Genomic DNA, 21,758 nt, shown 5'->3' with positions numbered 1-21,758 from the left:
AGAGAGAAACAAGTAGATATAGTTTAAAAAAGAGAAACAAGTAGATAAAACAAGTAGACCAGTTTTCTAATCATTCTTCTTCTTCTGCCATGTAACATGCTTAAGAGCCTTCTTCTTCAGATTCAAACTCTGAAAATAAACAAACAAACATTAGAAACTCTAAATTGTAAGTAAGTAATTAACATGACATAAAGAGATAAGAAAGTAACCTCTTTGAAGCTCATCTTCAAACTCAACTTCTGCAAGAATTTGAGCATTTGTAGGCACCTTTTCTTCAAACTTTATGTCTTGTTTTAACCATTGTTCAGAACACATCAGAACCTCCACCATGTAATGTGTAAGACAACTTCTGTAGGGATCTATTATCCTTGCACTAGTGCTAAAAGCACTTTCAGAAGCAACAAATGATACTTGCATTGCAAATAAATCTTTAGCCATCTGAGATAAAACAGGGTACCTTGCACTATTGACCTTCCACCAAGAGAGTATATCATACTCAACTCCCATCATCAAATCTGGATTCTCAACTTCTTCTCTCAGATATATATCTAGTTCAGTAGTATCTCTAACTCCAATAGTTCTGAGCAATGTATCATACTTCTGCTCCATCGGGTTGTATCCATCAAAATCATCATCGACCGAGTCAAATAAGTCTTGATGTCTCTCTCGGTTACTCTGAGATGAGCAGTGAGACTGAGTTTGTTCTGCAGATGTTGTTGCTTCAGCATATCTATCACTATACTCTTTATACATATTACACATTATAGCCTTAACTGAATCCTTCATTGCCTTAGCTTCTACAGTCTCTACCCCATACAACTCCTAAAAACACAAATTTGCAAACTGCATCTTCTTTCTCGGATCCATAACACTAACAATAATCAACATCCTGTTAATGTTCTTCAACCCATCCCAATACTTATCAAACTTATCAAACATTTTCTCAGCATTTAACTTCACATCGCTATCCCCACTAGCATAAAGTAACTGAAGCTTCACAGCAATGTTAACTATCTCGCCATAACACTGATGTGCATTCATAGTAGTTGAGGCGGATACTACCAATGTAGCCTTATAGAAAACATTAAGAAACTTAACTAACCTCTCAATTTTACGCCAATCTTGACTCAAAGGAGGTCCAATCCTTTTTTCGCCATCAACATACTCCAAGAAGTGATCATTGTAAAGCTTATCCTCAAACTCCATTTTATCAAATGCTCCTTTAAACTTCATCGCCCTTGTCAGCATCAAATACGTAGAATTCCACCTTGTGCAAACATCTAGTGGCATACTACCCTTTGAGAACTTACCATTTTCAACTCTTTGCTGAAACGCCTTTCTTCTATTTGGTCCTGACCTGACATATGAGATACCATTACGGACTGCAGTCACACTAGACTCGATTTCAGTCAATCCATCCTTCACTATCAAGTTTATAATATGACCAGCGCACCTAATATGCATGAAATCTCCATCCATAACCAGAGAATCATGTGATATCTCAAAAAGCTTGATTGAAACTGACTCAGATCCGATCTTAAGAAAAAACAAATTCGATCGGGTATTTTACCCTATCCGAACCCGAACCGAACTGCTCACTTCGGATCGGATTCGGGTTTGGGTTTCGGATTCGGTTAATATGCTCAGGGTTAGGTTGAATTGAGTTGAGAAGAGAGAGAAAGATTTTATGATTTTTTTGAATGGTGGAAGTACTTAAGAATTTCTGTAATCTAATTAAATTAAGTTAAGAACGGCATTACTGTGACGTTAATTAATATTTTAATTCACTAATGAACGGTTCTTTTTTATAATTTTATTATTTGTTTTAGGAAGTTTTGCAAGACATGTTTGTTGTAACTTGTAACTGAGTTTTTTTTCATAATTATTAAGTTTAGTACTAATCTGTAACTTTTTGATTTTCGTTTAAAAGATTAATTTTGGGTTAGTTAGGACTTAGGAGTATTAAATTAACTAATTGTTTTTTTAAAGAAGAGTTTAAGAGTATTATGGTTAACCTTTTTTGAGAAGAGATTAGTGCGTTATGGTTAGCAAATAGTGCGTTTTTTCTTCCATAAAAAATGTTAGTGGAAACATGAACAAATTGTCAGTTAAATTATGTTATCCGACTTGAATATTTTTAGCATTTTTTATTTTATTTTGTAACGTTCCACCATATCTTCAAATTGAGTTTATATATATTTAGTATTTGGCAAAAGTTTTAGTGGGATATAATTAGGTTTTAGATTATTGTAATAATTGTAATAATTTATTAAAAATATAAAAATATAAATAAATGTACGAAGGTATATACAAATATTCTCTAACTTAAATTATTTATATATTTACTTTAGGAAATAATTTTTTTTATATATATTTTCAAAAAATTGTTTAAGGTTTAGGATTTACTTTCTTCAACAATTTTTAAACTCGCACAATGTGCTGGTTTAAAGTTTTGTAAATAAAATTAAAATTACTAAAAATTTATTGTACATTATTTAAAATTTTTTTTTTGGTATAATGCACTGATTTATATACATATACAAATATTTTATGTATGTTACCATTAAAAGTGTATTTTTTATACCTAGGTATACTGTATGTTACAAATATATTATTTACCACCACCTAGAAAATGTCTATACGAACAAATTAAGCCAACTATTATATGTCTATTTACTTTTACTTTTACATAGTTTCTTTAATCACTAAAATTATTGGCTCAAAAAACATTTGAATAAAAAATAAATTACATCACAATAGTGTATGGCTAACAATGGAGAGAACCTAGGTTCTGCCCTCCTCCCTTATGGAGAGAACCTTGCGTTCAATTTCCTCCACCATGGAGAGAACATTCGCTCTGATTTCCTCCCTTGGGGAGATAACCTTGCGTCCAACCTCCCCCACCTTCCTTCCTAGGGGAGATAACCTTGCGTCCAACCGCCTCCACCGTAGAGAACCTCGACTATGCACTTCTCCTGTGTGTAGAGAACATGTTCACGTCTTTTAGCTATCTTAAAGTGGCTTGCTCCAACAACCAATGAAAATAAAGACCATTTTTCCAACGTCACAAAATCTTTTGATAGTAACTAATGTTAAATTTTTCAATGTATTCATGGAAGTTTCTTTGACACACCATGATGTAGCCTCTGTCTTCAAGCTTCTATGGATCTATCAATAACGATTTATGTTCTCCAATATATCTATGTTTGTTGTAGGCTTGTGTTTGATTAGCCTATTTTATCTAACCATTAGAGCATCTCCAATGATCCTCTATTTTCACATGTAAACTCTATTATAAAGTAGTTTTGCTCCAATGGATCTCTATTTTCACCTCTATAATAGAGATTGCTATTTTTTTTCTCTATATATTGAGGAACTCTATTTTTTCCTCTATAAATAGAGGTGAACTATTTTATTTGTAAAGTAGTCCTCTTAATCTTTAACTTCTTTTATTTATGACCAAAATAAATAAAATAAATATTTTTAAGAACTAATAATATAAATTTAATAAAATAAGTATTTTTGAAAACTAATAATACAAATTTAAGCATAAATATTTATTCTAAAATATTGAGACTGTCATTTGGAAAAGATAATTTATATAAATAAGAAATTTTATTTTTCTTTCATTCCATGATAATTATTTTAATACAACAAAAACTAATAACTTAATAATCTGATAAATTACTTTGGGATCCACCAATATCACTAAAATATTGTCCAAATGAACCAAATGAAGTATAATTTTGTTTTCAAGTCACAAAATAAAATTCTGTTTTCTTCTTTAGCTCTTTCAAAACATAATTTTTACTTTGAATCTTCAACTGTTGTTGTCTTTGTTCACTTGCCATCTTAAGCTGCATTAATTGATCATTTGTGGGAAAATACAGTAATGCAGATGGTTAAAAATCTAATATATTTTATAATTTTTGTATGATGTGATGTTCTTTATGAAAATAAATTTTTAATTTAAATAAAAATAATTTATGAAAGTGTTACAAAATTTAAAGTAAAATGGGTTAGTTTGCAATTTTTATAAATAAAAGATGTTAATTGTAAAATAAAAAAGTATATATTTGGAATATTCTTTTTTAGAGGAAAAAATAGGGAAAACCATTGGAGATGGTCTTAGGTGGATGACCTTCTCCTCTATATCTCCTTTTGAGATTGATTGAATGGTAACAATTATGTTTGCCCCTAAAAAAAGGTTTATGACCAATTAATCAAGATTAAGAAATTAGAAGAAAATTAGTTTGATATAATTAATGAAATAATAGAAAATTATAAGCAAGGTAATATATGAAACTCAAATAATTCAAAGATGAATATATAAATTAAATAAGAATTTCTTACTAATGTCCCTTCTTTGATACCCATTTAAAAAAATACCCCTTCTAGTTGTCATTTTTAATTCTACCATTCCTTTATTTTTAAAGACAATTTTGCCCTTCTTTTATAATTATACCTACAATCGTGTTACCTTCTTCGTCGTTTCTCCGTAGTCTCTTCTTAAATCTCCGAACAACAATCTCCGTCATCGTCGATTCAGATTGTCGTCGTCGTCATCTTTGCTGTCATCGTCGATTCAGATTGTCAATAGAAGGTACCTTCTCTGTCGTTGATTTCTCCGTCGTCTCTTCTTAAATCTCTGAACAACAATCTCCGTTGTCGTCGTCGACAATCAAAAATATCCCTTTTACTTCGTCGTCTCTTCTTCTCCCATCGTGTAAGCTTGTTCCTGAATTTTAATTTTGATTTCAATTTCAGTTTTTTGTTAGCTATTAGATTGTTGTTTCGATTTCGAATTTGATGTCAGGATTTTTTTAGGTCTTAAGCACTTGTTCTTTATATCTGTTCGTGATTATAAAGTCCTTTATTAGATCTTTGGACATCTACGGTTGTTCTTTGATATAGTTGTTGAGATCTCTCTTCTTGTTTTGTAATTCGTGATATTGGTTTGTTTTCTCAGGACTTGTTTGGGAGTACAAATGATTGAATTGTATTCAATATGTGGATTGTGGAAGTTGAACAACAACATTCATTGGGAATTTGAGATGGATAATGAAAGATTAACATTGATGAGAATACTAGATTTAGTGAGTTGGTAAAGATCCTATTAAAAGATTTTGACATTGATATTCAGGCACAATGTTTAAAGCTTAGTTATACATTGCCTGTTATGTCTGCTACCATAGGTAGTATTCCTATCTTTATTAGAAATGATAGGCAGCTTGAAGCTTTTAAACTCAAATATGCACAAAGTGGAGGAGTTCTTCATCTATGTGTTACTGTTGAGGATTTTTGTGTGACTGTTGAGCAGGTATTTTTAGTAAACTCATTCTCTTATTCTTTCTAATATTATTTTAGAAAAGTAATTGATTTGAGGATGTTTTTTTATCAGGGCCAACCTAGCTCTACTTCTTTTATTGAGAGTGTTACTGCTGTTACTCAGGTAAATTTCTACTTTAGAATTTTTTAATTATTTCTTGCTTACAAAACCTTATAAAATCCTTTGAAAACACTTGTAAAATGTTTTAAATACTTTACAAATCCTTTCAGGATCAAACTAGCTCAAATCTGTTTGTTGGGAATGCTATTGATGTTTCTACTGCTACTCATACTCAGGTAACTTACAATGGCATAAATGTTTTAATTGTCTTTTCAACCCCTTTTAAAAATCTTTGAAAACAGTTGTAAATCTTATTTAATCCTTTGAAATCATTTGTAAAACCTTTTAAAAACTTTACAAATCTTTTAAAAATTCATTGATTTGTACTTTCAGGGTCAACCAATACCAAATCCATATGTCGAGAGTGTTCCTCGTTTTTATTGTTCTCATGTTGCTTCTTCAAGTCAACATACTGGCACCAATGATGATTTTCCTGCTATTGCTACTCATACTCAGGTAACTTACAATGACATTACGTACCCATTTTAAAACCTTTGGTAAATCCATTTAAACACTTTAAAAAATCTTTGAAAACAGTTGTAAATCTTATTAAATCCTTTGAAATCATTTGTAAAAACTTTACAAATCTTTTAAAAATTCATTGATTTGTACTTTCAGGGTCAACCAATACCAAATCCATATGTCGATAGTGTTTCTCATAACATGACAACCTTTGTTGGGTATCTATCTGGTTCTTCACACTCAACTGGTCTAATCGATGTTGATTCACTATTTTGTGGGAAGTTATTCAAAGACAAAAAAGAAATGAGAAGTCAGATGTGGATGTTTGCAGTCAAGCATAGTTTTGAGTTTCATACTTTTAAGTCAGACAACAAGAGGTATGTTCTTCATTGTATTGATGAAAAATGTCGTTGGAGGCTACGTGCAACTAAGGTTAAAGCATCAAATAGCTTTGTTGTTCGAAAGTATATTAGTCAGCACAACTGTGACTCTGCTTTATGGAATGTTAATCATCGCCAAGCATCTGCAAGGACTTTAGCTGGTTTGGTTAGTAACCATTTTGCAGGAGGAAAGCTTCCTCTCAGACCTAAACAACTCATGGAAATTTTTAGGAATGACCATGGAGTTGGTGTCTCGTACTCAAAAGCATGGAGAGCTCAAGAACATGCATCAAAACTTGCTAGGGGTTTACCTGCTGATAGTTATGAGGTTTTACCGAGTTGGTTCCACATGATAGAAAAGAAGAATCCAGGTACTATCACTTACATCAAAGCTAATTCTGATAATAATTTTAGATATGCTTTTCTGACTTTTGGTGCATCAATTAGAGGTTTTAAGTTGATGAGAAAAGTTATTTCTATTGATAGCGCCCATTTGAAATAAAAATTTAAAGGGAATTAGCTTGCTGCATCAGCTCAGGATGGTAATTTTCATTTATATCCTATTGTTTTTGCCGTTGTTGATTCTGAGAATGATGCATCATGGGATTGGTTTTTGCGGTGTTTGAAGACTATTATTCCTGATGAAAAGGATCTAGTTTTCGTGTCTGATCGGGCTTCTTCAATTGCAACTGTGCTTTCAGTAAATTATGTACTTGCTCATCATGGGATCTGCACTTTCCACTTGCAAGAGAACCTGGAAACAAAATTTAGAGCTTCTGCTTCTCTTCTTCCAGTTGTTCATGATGCTTCAAGAGCTTACACTCAATATGATTTTGATTATTTGTTCAGTCAAATTTCCAATGGTGATCCAGTACTTGGAGAATATCTTTGGCAAGCTGATATTAGGAAATGGTCACGTGCATATTCTCCTTCTAACCGGTACAACATCATGACATCTACTTGTGCCGAGTCCATTAACTCCTTGTTAAAAGAGACTCGCGAGTATCCAATTGTCTGCCTGCTTGAGACAATCAGGTCTATTTTGACTAGGTGGTTTAATGAACGACGTGAAGAGAGCTGTCGACATCCATATGCTGTTACTAAAAATGTTGGGAATAAGATGAATGCATCTTATAATAATACTTCCCGCTGGCTTGAAGTTTGTCAAGTAAATCAAAATGTCTTCAAGGTTAAAGCAAGTTTAAAGACTAATGTGGTGAATTTGGACACAAGGAAATGCACATGCTGTATGTTTGATATTGACAAATTCCCTTGTGCACATAGAATTGCTGCTGCCAAACATGCCAATCTCAATGAAAACATGTTTGTTGATGATTATCATTTCACTGAAAAGTTATAACTCTCTTCTTTAAATGGGGTTTGAAAAGGTTGCTAAAGTAACGGATCCGACAGGTTTTTACAAAGTTTTAAAAGGTTTTACAAGTTATATTATAAGGTTTTACAATGTTTTACAAGGTTTTCTAAAGGTTTATCAAAGTTCTATAAGTCTTATCTTCTTCTTTTTTATTTTACAGATGGCGTTTAGGACATTCAGAGAGCATTCACCCAGTAGGTGATATGGAGTTTTGGGAGATTCCAGAGAGTGTTAGTACTTCTATTCGGCCACCTTCTACTCATGTACCTAGTGGCAGGCGAAAGAAAAAGAGAATAGCTAGTTCATGGGAGTATGGAAAGGCTAAGACAAATTCAAAGCAATACAAATGCAGTAGGTGCGGTCAGTGTGGACACAACAAATCTAGTTGTGTAGCTGCTATCTAACTCTCTTTTTCTCTCTTTAATTCAACTTGAATTTGTTCTTTTTAATAAAATATTTCAGTCTGTGGTGTTGTAAACTCCATTTTCTTAGAATTTTTTTTCAGATTTTACTGTTTTAAATCATTATAAACAACTTGTAATGCCTTTAAAAAAGCAAGTCGTACTGTTTTTAAATCATTTATAAACAACTTGTAAAACCTTTTAAAACCTGTTAAAGACCATATATACTCTTGTAAATCATATAAACCACTCTCTCTCTCTCTCTCTCTCTCTCTCTCTCTCTCTCTCTCTCTCTCTCTCTTCCCCTTCCCCTTCCCCTTCCTCTTACTTCTCTTCATCTCTTTCTCTCTCTCTTATATCTCTCGCAAAAACCCTAAATGTCCTCTGATTTCACCATCTTTAGTCTCCTTCACTGCTTCGTAATCACACACCATATATACTCATGTAAATCATATAAACCCTCCAACGATTTTAGATGATTGGAAGAGATAGAGACGAAGAAATGGGGGGGAAACCCCTAAAAAAAGGAAGATAACTAGGAATAGCTTAAGTTTCTTTTGTGGAAGACGACTGAAGGGGTAATACGCGCAGAGTCGCTTTCGAAACAGCGAAGGGGTAAGATTTGAAGGGGTAAGATTTCGAAAGAGAGCTACCAGAGGCTTGTAAATCCGTAACTGATTGAAGGCGTAATACGCGAAGCGTCGCTTTGGTTCGGTTATAATTACGCATTGAAGGGGTAAAAATTATGTATTTATGAAGCCGAAGGGGTACTTTCTGTAAACCAAAGCGACGCTTCGTGTATTATAAATACTCTTTGCTCTTGTCTTACACATCAAACCTTTGTCTCACGAAATCGTAAAAAACATCTCTCAGAGTCGACAAATCCTATTACCTTCTTCCTTCAATCCGTCAGAAATGTCGCATCTTTCTTCAAGCCATCTAAGGTTTGGGTTTAAATATCTGAACAAGGATCATTCGACAAACGTCACAGCAGGTAAACACATACATCTTCAGATTTGTTTTGTTTTACTGTTAAGGATAAAAGAGATTGAGTGTGTTTGCCTTTTTGTTAGTAACTGTTGATGACAACATTTTCCATTGGGAGGCTACTTTAATTGGACCGGTGAACACCCCATATGAAGGGGGAGTGTTTAAAATGAGTCTTCATTTTCCGCCTGATTACCCAAATAATCTCCCAAAGGTATCTGTTTTGATTATACTCCCTTTTATTTAGCAAGCATGTGTATTAGGACTCCTCTTTTTGCAGCAACTCAATAGTTTTTTAAATATAATTTCTTGATTATGTAGGTTGTTTTCGTCACAAAAATTTGCCACCCAAACATATCAGATCATGGAGCCATATACCTAAGAGTGTTGAAGTCCTCTTATTGGCATCCCATGTCGATTAATTTGCTTTTCAAGAGATTAGTGGAGAAGTTGATTGAACCAGAGGTCGATGATGAGGACCAGATCAATGAAAAACTTGCCAACCTCTACAAATCTGATAGGACAAGGTTTGAAGCAATGGCTAGAGAGATGACAAACCAATACGCTGGGAGAGGAAACTGAAATATGAATTTTTTTTTGCTAAATAAACTGAAATATGAACTTGAATAGTTCAAATCTATTTTAAGTTAACATTAAACAACAGTAAAATGTGCATAAAATCTAACAAAAGTCGAGATTCACTAACCTTTAATATTGAAAACATTCGGGTACCAAGGTATCTCATTTGTGGAGTAACATCTTTAGGAATTTTGTCAGGATGAAGAATTAACATTGCCTTCCTTGCTACTTTACTTACATCTTCTTTAGTTTTCAAATCCATGACAGAGACTGATTCCCACTTATTCCCTTGCCAAAGATACTACAATGTAGAACATCCAAATTTTGTTAGTATTTAGCACCTATGATAACAAGTATATAATTTTTTCAAACTTACTTCATCCATTGTCGAAAGCATAATTTTGATGCCCCCGCGCTTAGTCCAAGAAGTTAGAACTTCCTCAATTTGTTTCATTTCTTCGTCACTTATATTGTTCTCCTGCGTAGAAGGTGTTTGCACTAATACAAACATAAGAAACAAAATATTATATGTCATTTTCAAAAGGGCAAATCATCTATAATAAATAATTCAACAACTTACGACTCCACGTTTCATGGCTGGTGTGATCATGTTGGTGGCTTGGGTCTTCTTGTTGAGTTGGAGCTTCTTCTTGGCTTTGGTCTTCTTGTTGAGTGGGAGCTTCTTCTTGGCTTGGGTCTTCATCAGTATCTGAAATATTCATACACTCCTTGTCATCCGATAAAATAATGTACGCTTCTTCTTAGCTTGAGTCTACATCATCAGCACTGTTTTGCTTCTCACCCTGCATAAATAATTATTTTTTCATTAACCATATGTAAATTATTTTCAAATATGTTTTTACAAGGTTTTTAAAATTAGTCGATCATATTCAAGTAACACATACCTTATCATTATTCATATCCTCCTCTTGTGGATCATTTTCATTAGTATCCTGGGTATTTTCTTCAGGAATAACACTTAGGTCCCCTCTCAAGTCAGTTTGTTTCTCATGTTGATAATCTTAAAAATAGTTTAAACACTTTTGAAACGATTTTAAAAGGAATTTAGTTTTTTTTCAAACCATTTAAAACCATTGAAAACTATTTTAAAACCATTGTTAACACTTCGATTTTATATAATTTTGTTAAAAACTCTTTAAAACACTTTTAAAATGATTTTATAAAGGAATTCTTTTTTTCACTTACAAATTCACTTGGAATAGTGGGTACTTCCTCTTCTTCAAAATCGGTGGCAGAGGTTCGTACTTCCTCTTCTTGAAAAGCAGTGGCAGAGGCTGGTACTTCCTCTTCTTGAAAAGCAGTGGCAGAGACTGGTATTTCCTCTTCTTGAAAAGCAGTTGCAGAGGCTGGTACTTCCTCTTCTTCAAAATCGGTGGCAGAGGCTCGTACTTCCTCTTCTTCAAAATCGGTGGCAGAGGTTCGTACTTCCTCTTCTTGAAAAGCAGTGGCAGAGGCTGGTACTTCCTTTTTTTGAAAAGCAGTGGCAGAGACTGGTATTTCCTCTTCTTGAAAAGCAGTTGCAGAGGCTGGTACTTCCTCTTCTTCAAAATCGGTGGCAGAGGCTCGTACTTCCTCTTCTTCAAAATCGGTGGCAGAGGCTCGTACTTCCTCTTCTTGAAAAGCAGTTGCAGAGGCTGGTACTTCCTCTTCTTGAAAAGCAGTGGCAGAGGTTGGTACTTCCTCTTCTTCAAATGCCCTTGATTCCCACTGTGGTGTTGCAGCAGCAGTAGTGATCCCCACATGATTCTCCAGTCTCACTATTCTTTTGTGAATAACTTGACATGTTTTTAAAATCATGTCAATTTTCCCACTAGAAGATATTCTTTTTTTTTTTGTTAGTTTGATTCAAGGATGGCCCTGCAGCTTGTCTCACACGCTTGTTTTGATTTTGTTCTCCTTTTTCAATTTGAATAAATCCTTGAATCCATTCCTCCTTAGTTATCCTATAGCCTTGGATTACAAGTTTAACAACTTTATCAAAATCCTTGTCTTCATTATTCAGTGGCATAACCAAATGGCTATATTCATCGGGATCACCAACAATTGTTTTCACTTCAAACTGCAAAGATAAATTGATTCATATTATATCTCAAAAGTCTTATATAGATATTGTAAAACCTTCTAAAACTCTTTTATAACTCTGGAAACCTCTTGTATATCCGTTGTAAAGTCTTGTAAACCAGTTTAAACACATTGTAAATCAAAATTACGTTAATAACACTTTTTTAAAAGGGTTTACAATGTTTTTTAAAACTATTGGAAATAAAATAGTTCTAGAGAAGTATTAGTACCATGCAAGACTGAAGAACAAATTTTATTTCATTGAATTTTGGGGAAGATGTCTTTTGCCATTGCAAGATCAGTTGAAGATGTTGATTTTGGCTTGAAATGCTTTCCCTAACACCAAAATGTTCCCCTAGCTGGCGAACTGAAGATAACAACCAGATTTGGATTGCATATGGAAAGCCAGCCATTCCATACTGTATCTTTGACAACGTTCCCACAATCATTTTTTTTCACGCCTGTCACTAATGATTCATAAGCAATTTCACCCCAAGGATATTTGCAGTAATTCTCAAAACTACTGGCTCTCAGCAAATGCTTTAAGGGAATATTAACTACTGGATTTTGTGCTATCAATATCCCCTCCACTAGTAACAAAGCACCTAATCGAATTCTTTCCTCAGGGTTCATGTCTTTTCCTTTAAATTCCAAAGTATGAAGAAGACGTTTGCAGGACATTTTATCATTCATCCACAAATCTTTTTTCGATTTAACAGTACCTGATGGAACGGTACCTACCGGAAGGCCTGTTGTAATGACGAATTCCCTTAGCGAAAATCGCATAGGTTGATCATCAAATGCAAACCAGAGCTCGTTTTTCACAGACTTAATCCTCCTCTATAGTAAGTGGTGGACCAGCTGACTCGAGAAGTTGATTTCTTTCCGATTAACAAATTCTATAATTGGACCCAAGAAAGACTCCTCTAAGGGCATCTTTATTGGGGGAACAATTTTCGGTGTTCTTAGAGTAAAAATATTATGAAAATAATGTAAGATCATTAGTTTAGGTCTTTTGTTAAGAAGTTTGTTATTGGGAGAACATGTTTAAGATCATAAGATTTAATATAATAATCTTAAACATATTACATTTATAAAAACTTTAAAAATAACATTTAAATTGCAAACTTATAAAACCTTTACTAAAATTTAAAATACAATACCAAATTTTTATGTAACAAAAAAAACATTAAAGATAAAAAAAACATATTACTTAATTAAAGCACACAAACATTTTAATTAATTAATATATAGTTTAATGTCTAAATTTATTCTATATATTCTCAATCAGATCCTCTTTTAATTTGTGAAAAATTGTTTGCAAAAAATTGTATCCATTCACAGCTTGCCACGTCAGCTTAGAACTGAGCCAAGATCAGTTCTACATCAAGGACTAAAAAAGTGTTCTAAGCCACTATTTATTATTTTTCTATTTTTTTTGGGCTAAGAACACCCCTCATGTTCTCCCTATAAAGATGGCCTAACTTCTTGAACTCTTCTTCTTTTAATGCTTTCTCTACAGTCGCCAAAACAGCTTCCTCAGAAGAATATTTAGTTACTCTCTTTATTGTATCTCCCTATGTGCCTGGCGTGATTAATCTTTTTGGGAAGCACAGTTTCTTCGCAGAATCTTCAAAAATACTCATATAGCAAAACCTGTCAACATTGTTTACAGAGAAGAACATATTCATGCCATGCACCCAAGATCCCTTATAAATCCTATTTTAAAACCAATATAAAACTTTTTAAAGACATTGATAAATTTCCAACCTTCGTATTCCGAGTTCACCAAAACATCATAAAAATTCAATTTGAAATAGAAATTGAAGTCAAATTTAAGTTCCAAACCAAACTTACGGTTGGGAGAAGAAGAGACGACGAATTTGAATAGAGGAATTAGAGGAAGAAAGAAGGAGAAGAAGAGTCTGTAATTCGACGAAGAAAATGGCAATTAGAAGTCCTCGAGTACCCAATCAGTCGACTCCTAGTTTCAATCCGACGACTTCGTGTCTTCAATCCGACGAAATCGAGAACCCAATTTAAGCAAATACATATTTGAGTGAATTTCGCGATTTTCAACCCAAACCTAAACTTTACAAACCTTTTAAAACCCTTCTCCCAAATGGCCAAATGTATCACCAAAAACTGTACATTTTGAAAGAGGAACATGTGATTTTTTGGGATAATTGATACCAGGGGGTATTTTTTACAATTGGGCTTATGCCTAGGGCTTTCACCCTTATTATAAAAAAACATTGTAAAACCTTTAAAAATATTAAAAGGGTTATATAGTATAAATTACGTTTTATAGTATTAAGACCATTTAAAAGGTTTTACAATCGTTTTAAAACGGATTTTAAAAGGTTTAAAAGGATTTTGTTTTGGGTATTTCAATGAATTTTATAGGATTTACAAGATTTTTAAAAGGGTTTTGTTTTGGGTATTTCAATTAATTTTATAGGATTTACAAGAGTTTTAAAAGGATTCGAAAATGATAAACAACGTTTTTTCTAGAATAGTGTCACAATAAAAACACAAAATGCAAAGTTACGCCATGAGTCTGCGCGGATACAACAAATGTTAATTCTACTTGTAAACTAAACATTGAAATATCTTGCCATTCATTATTGTTCTTGATGCAATACTAAAGCTTCATTTCTGCGATCACGTTTATATACCAACAAGATGCAAACTTCCATTATCCTAGTTTTTTTGCTATTTCGGCAAAGATAATATAATTAATGTTAGAACCTTTTAATATACATTGCAATACCAACTTGTTAACCCATTTAAATAACCATGTAAAAACCTACACTGGCCTGTAAAGATGTCAACCGCCATTTTCTGTCGTAAATCACCAATTAAATCATTTGTAAGATTGTCATATGTTATAATGCTCATAGCCAAACACTCGATTGTCTTTAGCATGAAGACATCACTATCTTCAATCTTAGCAACCTATAAAAAAAAAACAAAGTGAAGTGTCCTGAAGTATTTACAGAGAACATATCACAAAACTAGAAAACAAGCTCAACAATATTTACCTGAGGTATGCAATTCATGATATTGATTCTGAATGGAGATTTCTCTTTATCATTTTTCATTCCAAATTTCTTCTGAGCAATGTACGGCATTGCAACAGCATATGCACCCACCTGTTTGTCTTTAATTTTGTTACTATAGAAACACTTGCCTAAATCATAGATAGTCAACAACCTCTTCTCCAAATTGATCATCAATGGCATCCAAAGCTTTTCCTTAACTATCATTGGTGCCAATATTTTGTTTGTAGGTGCTTCCTTGAAGAGTTGACTGAATCCTTCTTCAGGGAACTCATATTCATCTTTGTTGTCAATGAATATAGAGTAATTTTCATCAATCTCTTTTAAAAAAGATGCTCCCGCCAACGTCAATGCTTTGCTTTTATAGAACTCTGGATGACTTTCTTCTCTATTGCTTAATAACTTCACAACTGTATCAACATGCTAAACAACAACAAAACCCGGGTTAGAACAAAATTTGAAATTTAAAAGAGTTTACAAATTAAAACAATTCTTGTTGTCAAATAATTCATATAAATAAGTTCAGACCCGGTCACACATCATCTTGTAAACCAGTTTAAACATATATTTTAATTCCTTTTTAAAACACTTTAAAATGTCTTGTAAAAACTTTTAAAAACCCTTTTAAAATTCTTGTAAAACCTTTAAAACTCCATGAAACGTTAACAACACATTGTAAAACCTTATGATTTGTAATCATACCATTGTTGTTAACGACTTCCCTGGCGTCTCTAGTGTTGTGAACCACCTAGCATCAACTTTGTTACCAAGAATTGTTAGTTGCCTACATCCAAAAATAAACAGAATAACCATGAATACTTACAAAACCATGAATACATGTTTTAAACGTCTATAAAAGACTAATTGAACTTTTACTTTTGTTGCTAGAAACTAAAACTTACTTTGTTTTCCTTGAATTCTTCCATTCAGTAAATATTTCTAACCGGGTCTTATCAACTTTGGAAAAAGGATAAAGTATTGGGTGCTTCTTTTTCTCAGTCGTGTAAGGCGGCTGAGTGTGAATAGAAGGAACTGTATTTCGTTCACTTTTTCTTTGCACACCACCAACATCATCAGATTTACTCTTCTTTTTCTGTGGCTGTACAAAACAAAAAAATATCGCACTTTATATCGATACACTTGGAAAACAATTTAAATAACTCATAGAAATTATTAAGTTATATACATACCCCTTCTCTACCTTGAACATCAGCATCTGGATTGTCACTTGGTTTACGCTTCTTCCTCTGTAGTGCCACAAGAAAATCACAATTGTTTGTAAACATTAATAAAATGTGAAACATTATACAACTAGATACTAATCTCTTTTCTGTTCATAACATCATCATCACCTTCATTGTTTTGCTTACACTTTCTCTGCAGTTCAAAAAGTTTTTTAAGAAAACAATGTTTACACGATTTAAACCTAATGAGATACTTGATGAAATCTTTTAAAATACTCATAACAACTATATAAAAAATTAATAATTTACCTGTTTTCTCTCTCTCAAAATTGTCTTCTTACTACTTGCTCCCTTCTCTTTATCCATGCTTTTATCTTTTCCACTATCGTGATCTTCTTGAGAAAAAGATCAAATTTTGGTGTAGAAGGGCGTGGAGAAGGAGATTTATCCTTCAAAGATGATAACAATTGTGGTTTACAACAGGCTTCTAAAAGGGTATTTGGAAACTTATAAAAATACTAAATCAATGTACCTTTGGTGTTTCTTCAAAGTAATTACCATCATCACCACCAGTTTTTTGGGTGTTTTCATCATCTCCAGCGTGGCTCCCATCTTGTGTGTTTGACGGACGGACAGAATCTTCAGACGGGCTTTCTACGAAATCTTCACTAGCAATATCTCCATCAACATTTTGTTTGCCAGCCTGCAACAAAAGAAAAGAACATATAAGAACATCATTTAAAAGGTTTTACAATCTGTTTTAAAAGGGTTTTAAAAGGTTTAGGTCACCTTTGACACCAGTTTTTTAAAACATTGTAAAACTTTTTAAACACCTTGTAAAACCATTTAATACCTTTTTAAAACACATTGTAAAACCTTTGAAAACCCTTTGAAAACCCATTAAACCTTTTATAAAGTCGTTTACAAAATAGATACTGACCTCTTCATCATTTATAACCTCTTCATTTCTATTCTGTCCATCTTCATCTTCGTGAGACTGCAAAGGGAAAAGAAAAAAAAGGAGCTCAGTTTAAAGAGTTTAGTGTCCAATGTATGGGAAAAGGTGTGATCTTGGAATCTTACTGCTTCATTCTTATCTTTCTCTGATGTGATTTTGACAGCTTCTTCAATGGCTTCTAGTCGTTTATTGAAGTCTTCTAACATAGAGAGGATTATGTCAAATTTTTCAGAATCAAACAAATTTTTCTCTATTTTCTCATGTTTCTCAGAGACTGGCAATTTTTCTCCCATTTTGTCACCCAACTCTCTCATGGCATAGTAAATAACAACTAATCTAGAAGACCATTCTTCTTTCTTTAATCTATACCCTTTCATAACCAAGCCAATAACTTCTTCAAAATCATTGTCATCTTCATCAACCAAATGCTTATATTCTTGTGGATCTCCAATTATAGTTTTGACTTCGACCTACAAAAATAATCAAAATCCATCAAAACAAAACTCATCAAATAAGATAACCAATGAATAATCAAAACTACACTTTTAATAGAATTCAAAACTTACACAAGTTGCTGTCTTAATAGCATCAGCGATTTCATCAAACCTTACATATCGAGTTGAGTGCCAGTTGAGAATCAGTGGATACAATGTTTTGGAAAAATTACATCTTCTCCCAAATGAATCACCAAAAAACTGGAACAGCACTCAAGGCCCATATTGCTAATGCCAAGGGAAATCCCTTGATACTATACTGACCTTTAAACCAAGAAGTTTTATCCAATTTCTTAATGCATGCAGCAAGGATGTTATATGCTTCCTTGCCCCATGGTTGGGCTATATACATATCAAAATTTGAAGCATGCTGAAGCCGAGACAGTGGTATCTTCTCTAAAGAACTTGGTGTCATCAAAATACCTTCTGTTAACACCACTGCAGTGAGGGATTCCTTTTCTTTGACATTCAAAGGTTCTTCACCCTCTTCTGGTTCTTTAAATAGTCGATATTGAAGTTGAGATAAAGTGTAGTCTCCTCTCACCGCCCAAGAATATGGTTCACTAATTGGATCTTTTCCATTATTCCTTGGTTCTCTATGAATAGGTTCGCATTGAATCCCTATGTTAAATAAAACAATGATGTTCGTTTGTTCAAACTTTCCTAATATACGAGGTTATCGATTAAAAAATTCTTTTAAAACTCGTTTAAAAACCTTATAAAACCCTTTTAAAACGTTTAAAAAGGTTTTTAAAAGGGTTTTTAAACTTCTAAAACGGGATAAAACCCTTTTACAATAGTTTTAAAAAATTTTAAAACCTTTTGAAACTCTTTTAAAACCTTTTAAAACCCTTTTAAAACCTTTTAAAACCATTTGAAAGGGTTTAAAAGGGTATTAAAAGTTTTAAACGGGATTTTAACCCTTTTAAAAGAGTTTTAAAGAGTTTTATAATGTTTTGAAAACTCTTTTAAAACTTTTTACAACAGTTTTAAAACCTTTTTAAAAACCATTGAAAGCCTTTTAAAACCATTTAAAAACCATTGCAAACACTTTATAATTACCTGTTGTAAGGAAGAACTCTCTCATGGAGAACCGTAGAGGTTGCATGTCGACTGTAAACCATAAGTTTTTCCCTCTTGTCTTCAGCCTTCTCAGCATCAAGTAGTGGAATAATTTCCAATAAAATTTGATGTCTCTAGCCGAAAGATTGATGATAGGCCCAAGGAAGGAAGCTTGAAGCTTCGTGAAAGATTCTTTTCCTAATGCATTTTGAACTTTGTCAACTAGGCTTAAGTCCGAATGTTGACATATGGTTGCTCCACCAATTGGTTCAAAACCCATATCATATATGCTTTCTGGTAGTGCAAGGACTTCAAAATCATTGGATGCCATCTGTTAAAGAGACACACTTAATTAGAGTTTTCGACGGATTTACAAGAGATTTAAAAGGGTTTTTAAAAATCAACAACACACTTTATCGATCTGAAGTCATCTTATCAACACACTTTATTGACATAATTCAACTACGACCGATCTGAAAATTGATATCAACTGGTTTAACAGGGGCTTTTAAAAGGTGTTTTACAAGAGATAACAAAAATCCAAATTTACAAGACTTTACTAATTTCAAATCCATATCAAACACATTTATCGATCTGAATGCGTCAGATCTGAATCAAGATTTTGAAAATGGTTTCACAAGGGGCTTTTAAAAACTGTTTTACGAGAACATAAATCCAAATTTAAAAGAGTTTACATATTCCAAATCGATATCAAAGAAATTTTGATCGAAAATCATTTTTCAGATTGATGAATATTCCAAAGAAAAACAAAATCTTAAATGAAACGAACCTGAAATGAAACGATGATGACGTTGGAAGAAGCATAGATCGCCGCGAAGAAGGATCGAAAATCGCCGATGAATAACGGCGAATAGATCGAGAATCGAGAATCGTCGTTTGGAAGAAGGAGAGAAGGACGACGAAGAGAAGAAAATTAGGTTTACTTCTCTTACTTCATTATGGGCAAAATTGTCTTTTTCAACCAAAAAAAGGTACCTTTAAAAATGAACGCTTCCCAATGGCATTTTTAAAAAGTGGAATAGAAAAATGTGCATTTTTTATTCCCCCTTAAATTGTTGGTTTAGAGATTTAAATTAAATTGTTTGTTTTGGAGTTTGATTAAAAGTTTTGCATATAGGGAATTAGGGTTAAGTTTTGAAAAATTAGATTTTCTTATAAGTAGTTTGGTTTTATGTTTTATGAATTAATTTCTAGGATTAAGAATTTAAGTTCAAGATTTAGAGTTTATGATTTAGGTTTTAAAGTGTGGTTAAATTTTTGTGTATAGGGTTAAGATTTAAGTTTTGGGGTAAATGTTTTTTGAAATATGAGTTTTTTTTTATAAGTATTAAATCTTAGTATTATGGTACTAAATAGTGACTGAATTCGATTTCTTTGCGACTAATGTTTCCTGTATTAAATCTTAGTTTTATGGTACCAAATAGTGACTTATATCTGATTAATTTGCGAATTGCATATTTAGGTGCATATAAGTCGCCAAATTAGCGACTATTTTGTGACTAAAGTTTCATGTATGTAATATAGTCAAAAAGTAGTTGCTAATTTTGTGACTAATATGTGACGGCTGTATTTGGTCGCAAAAAGACGACTATTGTACGACTTAATTTTTGTTGTTGTAAAAGAGTCAAATAATAGTCGCTAATTAGTCGCAAAATTTGGTGACTACATATATAGTCGTCAAATGTAGTCGGAAAAATCATGTTTTCTTGTAGTGGTCGTTCTTAAGATATAGAAAAGGATAGAAGGTTTTCCATTGAGTTTTTGGTAGATTTTGGTGCTGTTCTTGAGGGATTCTTCTGTGGGAGTGGAGATCCGAGTTTGGAGAACGTGTTGGAGCTTGATGTGGTGTGTTTTCGTGCTTGCAGAATCAGATCCGTCATTCTCAAGGTAAGTTCATGACCATGGCTTATCTGAGGATGAGATCTCTGAGTTTTCTGTGTTTCTCTGTGATTTGGTGGATTGATCCCTTGTTTATTGTGTTTTTCGTGGTTCGTTTGTTTTGATTTGGTCTTTGTGATGTTCTTGGACGAACTACGGTGTTGGAAGACGATTCCGGGTCAATGACGGCGTCGGGAATCAACGCTAGGATAAATGCATCGGTCGACGCAGTCGCGAGGATTGGCGAGCAATCGAGGGGCTGCATCGTTCGATGTAAAGAGTGCATCAGTCGACACAACTAAAGATTTGGAGGATTGCATCGGTTGTTGCAAGGTGTGTATCGGTTGACGCGAGGTGTGATTAGGTTTAAAATATTTCCAGAATTTGTTTTCTTAATTTGTTTTGTCTTTTTATTTATTTTAGTTTTGATTTATTTTTTAAATATGATATAACATGACATATTATTGTATTTTGATTGGTTGACTAATAGTAGGTAAATAAGAGAGGTTCACCACAAAAATATTTTCTAAAAATAGGAGGAAAGTCAAAACCTGTAATAAATAAAGTAATAAACTATATAAACCGCTAAGGGGACGTTAGTTGTTGTGATTCATGTGTACAACAATAATAATTAATACCAAATTAGCAACAATAATCAACTTAATTATTTGGTGACAAATAAAATAAAAATATTTTAGGTTAACACCAAACTCAACTGTTTGGGGCGAAGAAAAGCTTAACCAAACTAATTATATATGCGCAAACCATAGTTCGTCTTGGTTTGTTGAGGTTCAATTGTTCAAGTATCAATGCAAGAATTGATTTTATGATTTGAATTCAAAAAATAATGTACAAAAACTTTAAAGAACTTAAGAGATTTTTTAAAGATCCTGAAAATGAGGAACGAAATTTGATGATCTTTGTAACATGAAAACACGAAAACCTTCAAAATCTAGTAAAATTAATCAAGAAAAATTGTAAATACAACTGTTGATTGTTTATACCAAGTTGAATCTTTCAAGTATACAACAAGATGATCACGCAAAAAGAAATTTGACAAAAAGAGAAACCCAAATCAAACATGTATGTCGTGTCGATCAACTACATGCATCAACATCACAATACATCTAATATCGGACCAAAATAAGTTTAATTATGCATAGTAACCTAAGTTATTTATTTTTGATCATTTAGAGGATCGGGGCAACGGTGAAAGTAACTAAAATCCCTAATGACCTTACTAATGGTTGCTATCTGATGAGTTAATTTCCGGTGAAAAATATACAGTTTTTTTTAGTCTTTCTAACCATTGAAACTAATAAGATTGTCTCCATATATAGTAAAACAGGGTCATTATGTTGTGGCCTGGCAGTATTTTTCTGGT

The 21,758-nt window shown here is 32.9% G+C and overlaps 1 protein-coding gene and 1 pseudogene across 1 annotated transcript; both read left to right on the top strand.

The window, feature by feature from the left end:
* The first annotated feature begins 6,112 nt into the window (after positions 1–6,112).
* LOC147925680 (uncharacterized) lies at positions 6,113–8,070 on the top strand. Its single transcript, XM_087492720.1, has 3 exons — positions 6,113–6,740; positions 6,825–7,644; positions 7,827–8,070. Exons 1-3 carry the CDS (start codon positions 6,113–6,115, stop codon positions 8,068–8,070), a joined length of 1,692 nt encoding a protein of 563 aa, XP_087348846.1.
* Positions 8,071–8,982: 912 nt separating this feature from the next.
* On the top strand, positions 8,983–9,636 carry LOC104753665 (ubiquitin-conjugating enzyme E2 8 pseudogene; annotated as a pseudogene).
* The last annotated feature ends 12,122 nt before the right edge of the window (positions 9,637–21,758 follow it).

Source organism: Camelina sativa, chromosome 16 (genome assembly GCF_030686135.1).
Source record: "Camelina sativa cultivar CO46 ecotype springtype chromosome 16, ASM3068613v1".
Classification (NCBI taxonomy): Eukaryota; Viridiplantae; Streptophyta; class Magnoliopsida; order Brassicales; family Brassicaceae; genus Camelina; species Camelina sativa.
Note: the sequence above shows the minus strand (reverse complement) of the source record. Positions and strands in the feature narration are given on the sequence as shown.